We start from the raw sequence: 9,162 nt of genomic DNA on the forward strand, positions 1-9,162 counted from the left end.
TTTTAGTTTTGTCTTGTATTGGCAACTTTGCGCCACAAGCGCTATTTTATCTTTTTCATTTAATATATTCGTTTTGTTTATATCTTTTATTTGTTTTTACTATTCTAACTCTAACAATTATTTCTTTTCGACATAAAGCCCGCGCATTGAAGGTTTCAACCTTCAACCTTAAGCCGCGGCCGGATCCACGCGTATACTCTCTTATTTCCAAGGTCAGGTGGAAAAGAGAGAGTTTTTCGAAAATTACCTGACCTGGTGGCAGCGGTATAACTACCAGATATCTATAAAAAAAAGTCGTCTCGGCAATTTATACTGTGGTTTTGCTGTCAAACGACATACGTACATACACAGGGGTATTACAGCTGGCCATACCGTGACAGATAGATCTCGGGAGTTGCCTGTGAAGGCAACTTACTTACTCTAAACTGAGGGTAATATTCACGTGGGGTTTCCCCCACGTAAAAATTAAGCCGAACAAAAAAAATATAATTACCTACTCCAGAGTACGTTCCTGTAACGTCACTCACCTACACTGACTGCCGAACACCGCTGCCGATAAAGTTGTTAATTAAGCAATCACAAATTTGATGGCCGAGCAAGGACGCCAGTGACGATTGCAAGTAAGAGTTTTAAAACCGAAAAGTATTTTATAAATTCAAGTTAATAATCCTTGTTAGTCGTCAAAATTTTGTGTAAAATATAGAAAATACTCATATCGAAATTACCTTCCTTCAGCTTACAGCAAAGGAAAGTTAAGAAACAATTAGCGAAGTTTTGTTATCAACCAATAGAGAGTAGAGCTCTTAAGAATCCACTCTCTTTTTTCAAAGACGATAACTGATAAGATTTATATAAGAAAATTTCATTTTCAGAAAGCAGGTAAAAAGCAAAAGTTTTGGAATCAACTTCTAAACGCAACATTCTGAATCTTGGAAATAATGTGTGTAAATTAGATATTTATCATTCCAGAAATTGTTTAATTTGTCTTTGGTTTATTAGTTATTTCTAAATCATCTCTTAGAAACTAGGTTCTCTTTCTCTCCAAGTTTAACCCGGTGAGTGAAAATGAACTTGAGCTACGGAACAGTAATTGCTGGAATTCATTCAAGATTCTATGTATCGCAATTAGAACTTAGATGTTAATGAGTTTTCTACATTTTGAAATTAAGGTTGTAATGATACTGCATGTAACGACAGATAAATAAGAACACCTTAGGTTACGCTATTAAATCAAATAACATTAATTAATATCATCTAACGGTATAAATAAATCGGAATAAACTAAATATATTTTATTAAATTATTGAATATTGTTTATACAAAAAAATCGTTTGTGAAATTTACCAACGATTCAACGAATTTTAATTTTCCTCGCCGTGTTATGATTTTTTCTTTATCTTTTTATATATGTACATTATATTATATTATGTTCCGGGAGTTATACGTGCAAATCCTAAATCCGGGACCATACAGCTAATTCCCGGTACAATCACAGAAAATCCCGGTCATACCCATATAGCTAGATGTTCTTTTAAAATATCGTCAAGATCTGCACTAAAATTTATGAGTCCACGAAATACATCAGGGTTGTCCGAATTTTCTGTCTCGTCGTGTCCGCGAAGTGCTAATTCGAAATACATTTGGATTCTTTAAATATTTTGTTGATATTTAATATGATTAAATACATAAAATTTTATGTATGCTGCTCCGCAGCTCTTATGGTAAAACCGCCACTGGGTATAAGAATTCTGTTAAAAACAGATATATAGCAACTTTAACAATACGTACTTTCTTCACATGCCGTATATATAGTTCCAGGAAGTTTCGAATGGGGTTCTGCTGTTTTAGCTGCAATTATTACATTAGCTCCATCTCTAGCTACCTTTAGCGCGATAGCTTTTCCTATGCCTCTGCTTGCACCCGTTATAAAAATAGTTCGGCCAGCCAATTTACTAAAAAAATAACAAATCTATAAATAAACATGTAGTAATGTATGTAATTCAAACTTTTAAAAATATATTTTATTATCCTATCGTATTTTTCATTTATTTTAAAGATTAAACCAATGTAAAAAAATTTAAATATTTTCTCTTTTTCTCTAAAAAATCCCGTCAAATTGTAACGGTATCAAGAAACTGTCATCATCATGTTGTCTTTCACCAAATTCTCCCCATTGCCTGCAGTATTAGGACTCTCCTTTCCTGAGTGGTGGCAAAAGGGTAAATGGAATTTTTGGACACCATCATCATGCCAATCTCAACGGATACTGGCCGATTATCCTCCATTGGTGGATAAGTAGGTTCTTTGGAAATATGAGCAATTTTTAGAAATGACATAATATTCTATTTTTAGAAATGATGTCATCGAAAAAAAATATAAATTTTGAAATGAGTATGAGTAGACACAAGGTGTCTAAAAAAATTGCGTTGAAGTTCGAACGGCCCAGAGTATATTTCAGAAATTTATTGATTGATTGCAATATTTTTATGAAAATTCTTATCTAAACAAATGTTCTTTGCAAATTTATGTATGATGTTTCATAAACCTGACATCATTCTTTTTACTTCTTTTATTTTCTTTATTGAAATGTTTTCAAGAAAAGTTGTATATTCACTAACCAATCGCTTTTTGGAAAATCCCTATACTGAATGTTCTATAAAATTGACCCAGGCCTGATTAACGGGCAAGTTTACTTACTGAAGTCTTTTACTGAAAAATTGTATATTTACTAACCAAATTTTGGAAGTTTATACTGGATGTTCCACAAAATGATCCACTTCACAATTAGGGCAATAACTTAGTTTTTTGCCATTTCTGCTTTAGATACGTTTTTGGATGAAATATTTTATTTTTACTAACCAGATACCTTTTTGGAAATTTATACTGGATGTTCCACAAAATGATCCACTTCAGAATTACGGACACAGTGCAAATTAACTTATTTCTTTGACATTTCTGCCTTACCTAGGTATTATCCTGCAACTACGCAAATTGTTTTTTTTTAGGCAAAATACAAATTTTATTAGTATTGTTTTGTCCACGGACGAAGCCAGTTTCAATCCAGACGGAGTAATGAATTGCCATAATTTGCATATCTGACATGAAGAAAATTCTCATACAATAAATAGTACAGACAAAACACCAATATGGTTAACATATGCGCGGGGATTATTGGAATATCATCTCATTGGTCGTTCTTTTTTGAAGACATTAAATGCTGCCATGTATTTGCAATTCTTGCACTAAAGCTTAAATGATTTATTAGAAAATGTGCCCTTAGAAATTAGAAATCGGATGTAGTTTATGCATGACGTGCATCGCCCCATTCTAATAATTTAGTTCAGTCAGCACTTATGAAATACTTTTGGTTATCAATAGATAGGTCGATATGAGCCTATTTTATGGCCACCGAAGTCGCCCGACATGACTCCATGGGATTCTTTTTATAGGGAAATTTAAAGAGGCTTGTGTATTCGACGCCAGCTCCCACCAGGAAAAACCTGATAGATTCGAGACAATTTTGGAATATTGTTTTCAGTACAATGAGAAAACATCTGTCGGATAAAGAAATGTAAAAAATGCGACCATTTTGAAAATCTGCTGAAGTAAACAGGAAGTAGCAAAGCTTTCGAATTTTTAACAGCCTTGCGTTTAAGTGATTTGGAAAATGTATCAGAATAAATTATTCTTGCCTCCACACAATTGCCGAGTGCTTATCCATCCATAAGTTAGATGCATGTAAGCATTAATGAGATGTAGTAATGCCAACTTTTATTATTTTAATACGAATTATTAGTTGTGATGTTATTCCATTATTATTGTGTTTAAATAACGTATGTTGATACATTTATAATTAAATAAATTAATGTTTAAACGTGTTACATAAAAACTGATTTTTTTTCGAAAACGGCTGATTTTATCAAAACAAATGTAAAGTACCTTTTTTAAAGAGGAATAACCAAAGTATTTAAAAATTTAGTTTTCAACTCTGCAAAGCGAAACCTGTTGGCCAACGAGTGTTGTGGCAAGTCCGTTCCTTACTTCCCTGACAGTGTAAAACATCTACTATAGTATGGTCTTATGAGTTTTTATAGCCTACATGAAATATTACAATTTTATTAAATTATCCAAGTCGATTCGAAAGTTAGAACCGAAAAGGTAAATCGCTGGACACTCCTTTGAGGCTCTGCCTCTCCGTTAAGGGCACTTTAGGAAAAAAAATTATGACAAACTAGAGTTATTTTGACCTCCCTGTACACTCCCGAAAGTATGCCATATACTTACCAGACACCCTGTATAAGTTACAAGAGTTGCGTTATTAAAAAAAAAATCCGGTAGATATTCTATAATCTGCATCCTTGTCGTCAGATTCATCTTCGAAACGAACTAATAACTTATTTCATATTAATCTGAATGAAACGCAAACAAATATGCACATGTCTGTCGCCTGGATTTTGTATGCGTGGCGACACCAGCAACGGTTTGGTACAACTTCACTATTTTAGCAATAACTTTAAAACGAAAATAGATATCGACCTCCAGTTTGTGTATTTGTTTTCCATAATGAATGGTCTATTAAGCCATGAAAAAAAAAAACATATATCGCTGCATTTAATTTTTTTAATAAACGGAGACAATTACAAAACTTCTCATTAGCGTCATCTACCGTTGTGCAGGAAAATAATATTTTTATTCCTATATCATAAAAATAAATTTTATTAATAGTTCTTTAAAATGAGGCATCGTTTATTGGAATCGATTAATGCATTTAGAAGTTATGACAATTTAAAAATTTCAAGATAGCGTCCTTCATACCGACGTTGCTATGGTAATAACAAAAAAAAGTTCAAACAAAACTTGTGAAAGGTTTAACAGTGTATCTAAAAAATGTATTTTCAACTTAGGTTATATATGCGAAATTTCGAAAAACCGACAATTTTCTGTAACACTATAGTAGTTGCGCCCCCTAGCGGTGAAGTTACAAACTTGAAAATATTTTAAATCAATTTCTTTTGGTCGTATTTGTTAATAGAATTTTTATCCCATAATCGTAGCACGTCTAGTTTCCTATGTACAGCCGTTCGATACCGTTAATAGATCACCCTGTATACCTTAGTTATAGGAGTATTTCATTTAAAGACCACTATATATATTTTTTTTATAAAAAATACACTATAAATATGGAGAAGAAATGCCGTCGGATGGAATATTAATTTTAAAGTAAAAGAGGCTATAATATTTGTTGCGTTTACTTAAAGAATTGTTAGGTAGTAGTAGGAGAGATGAAGAATATTTTTTCATTGCTGATTTTTTCTCTTAAACATGATATAAGTAAAACCTTAAGATCACTGAGCTTTGGACTAAAAATGGAGAAAAAATAATAATAATTCCAGATACCTATTTAGTTTTTATTTCAACTCAGACGCTTTTCTCTCACATCTATGTCGTACGAGTAAAATAACAAAATAGAACAAGTTAAATCACTAATTTAATTAATGATGCAATTATGAAGGATTTCGGTTATTTTCAAAAAGTTGTGGGAAAATATAAAGTTATTGTACCGCTTTTTTATATAAACATTATTTTAAACGAAAATAATTCATTTACATAAGATTTACCGTTTTACTACAAATTGATGGTTTGTAAAGTCGAAATGTTTGTTATGTTGTTATGTATATGTTAGGTTGAGAATATTAATTTTCAAGTTTAATTTAATGATAATATACTATATATTATCGTTAAGAATTAAAATTCCTTAGTAAACGTATTTCTCTAGTTTAGTACTACTAGATTTACCCTAGATTAAACATTTAAGGTATACATATATGTATACAGGGTGTATCCAAAATGCTTGTCCAAACTTGAATAACAGATTCCTGGTGCAAATTTGACGTAAAGTATTGTGTCATTCGACTGGGATCACGTGAGCAACCATTGAGATTGAGGTTCAGAAAATGGACAAAAATAAAAAATACGTTTTAAAATTTTAATGCATGCGCAGAACATACTTGTAATTAGTACCTTTATTAGTTTCTTCAAAATCGCAACGTTAGCATAAATCATGACAAGGGAAGTCAATGAAACAGCATTACATCATTCTAATCCGGTATTGCATCATTCGATTTAGGTTCGATCAGCGCGGCAAACAAATTGGCGGTAAATTCAAAATTCTAAATTTAAACGCTTGCGCAATAGATATGGGAGGGAGGCGGAGGGGAGAGGGTGGGGTTGTCGGTAAACTTAAAATCGATTCACGATAAGAGAGGACAGTGAACTCCAAACAGCAGTTGGCGGTAAATTTAAAATTCAACCTTGTTCGACCATTCAGAGCGCAGCAATAAAATTGGCGGTAAATTCAAAATCAAAAGATGAACAATAGAAAAGGCATATACAGGTATGTATTACATTAGACGGAATTGGCGGTAAATTCAAAATTCAATATTAACAAAAGAAATAAAATATATGTAACATTAGGGAGTTTTTGCATATCGGTTTTAAGAATACCTTAAACGATAAAGTCACGTGAGAGAGCATTGCGCATGTGCGACAGTTACCGTTGGCGTTTATCGTTACGGTATTCCGATATCCAACCCAGATTACGGTATTAGTTTACCGTGCAGTTAGGATAGTAATTTTGTGTACGAATAATAATCCATCCATTTTTCTTTCACTTGCCGACTGCCTTTTACCGCAAAAGTATCAAATGAAAGCATAACCGTCAGAATTGAGGTTAGGACACGCTATACCATTGCGAATAAACGACACGATATGCAAAAACTATAAGCATTCAGTACACGCTATTTGTCAATACGGTATTCAGTCACGTGTTTTTAACGTTTATCGTATTCGTAAATACCTTATGCAAAAACTCCCTATTAAAATTTAAATGCTTGCGTAGTATCTACTACGGCAGCATGGGGATTAGCGGTAAATTCAAAATCTAAAATAATAGAAATAAGATATATGTGAACAAAAATATATGTGCAGAACATGTTATTAATTACTTTAAAATCAATAAGTCGACACAAATCGTATCTATAAGGGAGGTCAATGAACTCCAAACAGCATTACATCATTCTTATCCGGTATTGCATCAATGTCAGCATATGAGTGGAATTAGCGGAAAATTCAAAACTAAAAATAAATAATAGAAATAACATATATTGAAATTGCAACAGGCATGCGTTATAAGCTTTAATTAGACGGGACTGGCGGTAAATTAAAAATTATCAAACAAAATAAAATATACCTGATAAAATATATGTGCTTAACATGAATTAATATGTTCTCAGTAAGAAATGTATCTAATTTTATACCTAAAAGTTTAATTATTATTAATTTACATATGGGTATAATATTTCTTAAGCATGGAAAAAGAAATCAGAATATTGTTTGACATCGAAAGTATCTACAAGGCGATCAGGTTAAAGCGTGCTCATAGAGAAGACAGGAGGAATAGAATGGAGGACGAAGAAGCGATAAATTCTTATCACTATACTGCATTTCAGTTATTTTAAGGCGACAGCTGTATTGATTTTGTGCAATATGCCTGTGCCAGTTCAAATGTGGCGGAGAAACGGAACTACCCAACACAAAAATTGTATGCGACTAAAGATTTTTTTTGCAAATCTAAACATATTTCGAGCTCTTATTTTGAAAAGAAGTAACTGCTAACAGCGAAGACAAGAACGGTTGTTATCTAGAAATGAATCCGTAAATATTAAATATTAATAGAAGGGTTTATTAAGCCTTAATTGTCTTATTTCAATAAAATAGCCCCCAAATACAATTTTCAAAAAAAAATGTCAGGTGTGGGATTCGAACCCATGCTCCTTTACGAAATCAAGGCTTAAACAAGGCGCCTTAGACCACTCGGCCAACCTGACCAATGAAACAAATATTTTTATTGTAATATTTATTGCAAACAATTATAAATCTAATAAATTTAAATCGAAATCCCATTCTATTTCAGCCACTTTAAGATTTGAGATTTTTTCAGCTTCTTGTATAAGAAGTTTTAAATTTACATTGTCATCATCATTAAGAAGACAATTCCCCCAAGATTTGGTTGTTATCCCGTCAGGTTCAACGTACCTTTTGTCGTCAGCTGAAGAAAGGCCCACTTTATTCTTTAGTTCGGTGTAAATAGTGTGTAGTGTAGATTTGAAAATATACAATTTTCGTAAAATGATGCCACCTCTTTATACAATTGTAACATAGTCATCTTTTATTTCTTTTTTATTGCGTGTTTGGAAACTCCTGTTGTTTTCTTCGTCACTTCACCAGCTCTTACACAGTAGGCTTTGGCACCTGTATGAAAAATACCTAGGCACGATTAAATATAAATTATAATTGTCAACCCGATTTCTATGTAACTCTCTGTATACAGGGTGATTCAGTCATAATGTCATTAATTTTAACCACGTATTCGGAAGAGGCAGGAAGAGGCTTAATAGAGACAGAAAATCGTAAAAAAAAATTTTATTCGACTTTTAAAAATGAAGGAAATCAACCTATGTCTCCCACTAAGAGGGCGGCCCTGCCAGATGCACGGATGCTCGGAAAATTTTGTAACGTAATGTCACGAACAAATCGTTAGCTGAAGCGAGCAGCGTTGCCAAATTCACATCATAATCTGTGGTTCACATTTAATTAATCCGCTTTAGTATACGGATACATATCCGAAACCAATAAAATGCAAGTAAATAAAGGATCATGCTGCATTTTATTGTAACTAATTTTAATAATTGTATTAACTTAGTGCAAAATGTTTTAACAAGCCTGACTTCTCGAAGTCAACTTTCGTTGAAAGAAAATAAATAAAGCAGAGGTTTGTAGGCACACTGTATTTTATCAAATAAAAAAGTCGGCACACTAAATACCCAAATATACAAAATACACACGGTTACAAAACCATTACCTAACAATTTGAAGCGTTTATTCAAATCTCCATTTCTCCCGCATTTTTCCCGCAAAGGAGTTAACATAACACATTTTCAAAAAGTTCAAGCTTTAGAAGCAGCTGATTTCCCCAATCGTCTTGAATTTTGCAATTGGTTCCTAAGTGCAGCAGAACTTTATTAACAAAGTGCTCTGGACGGATGAATGCTGTTTTACTCGTGCTGGCATTTTAAACAGGTAAAAAACATAAGTATTGCTTTC

At 32.6% G+C, this 9,162-nt stretch overlaps 1 protein-coding gene across 1 annotated transcript in view; it reads right to left on the reverse strand.

Moving 5' to 3' along the window:
- Positions 1-1,759: 1,759 nt before the first annotated feature.
- LOC108913909 (hydroxysteroid dehydrogenase-like protein 2) overlaps positions 1,760-9,162 on the reverse strand; it is a 27,233-nt gene continuing 19,830 nt past the window's right edge. The window contains exon 2 of the mRNA XM_018719562.2: positions 1,760-1,952. Coding sequence (XP_018575078.1) covers positions 1,775-1,952 — 178 coding nt within the window. The 3' untranslated portion in view covers positions 1,760-1,774. The remainder of the gene's footprint in view (positions 1,953-9,162) is intronic.

The sequence above is a fragment of the Anoplophora glabripennis genome, unplaced genomic scaffold (assembly GCF_000390285.2).
Source record: "Anoplophora glabripennis isolate ALB-LARVAE unplaced genomic scaffold, Agla_2.0 scaffold1183, whole genome shotgun sequence".
NCBI lineage: Eukaryota > Metazoa > Arthropoda > Insecta > Coleoptera > Cerambycidae > Anoplophora > Anoplophora glabripennis.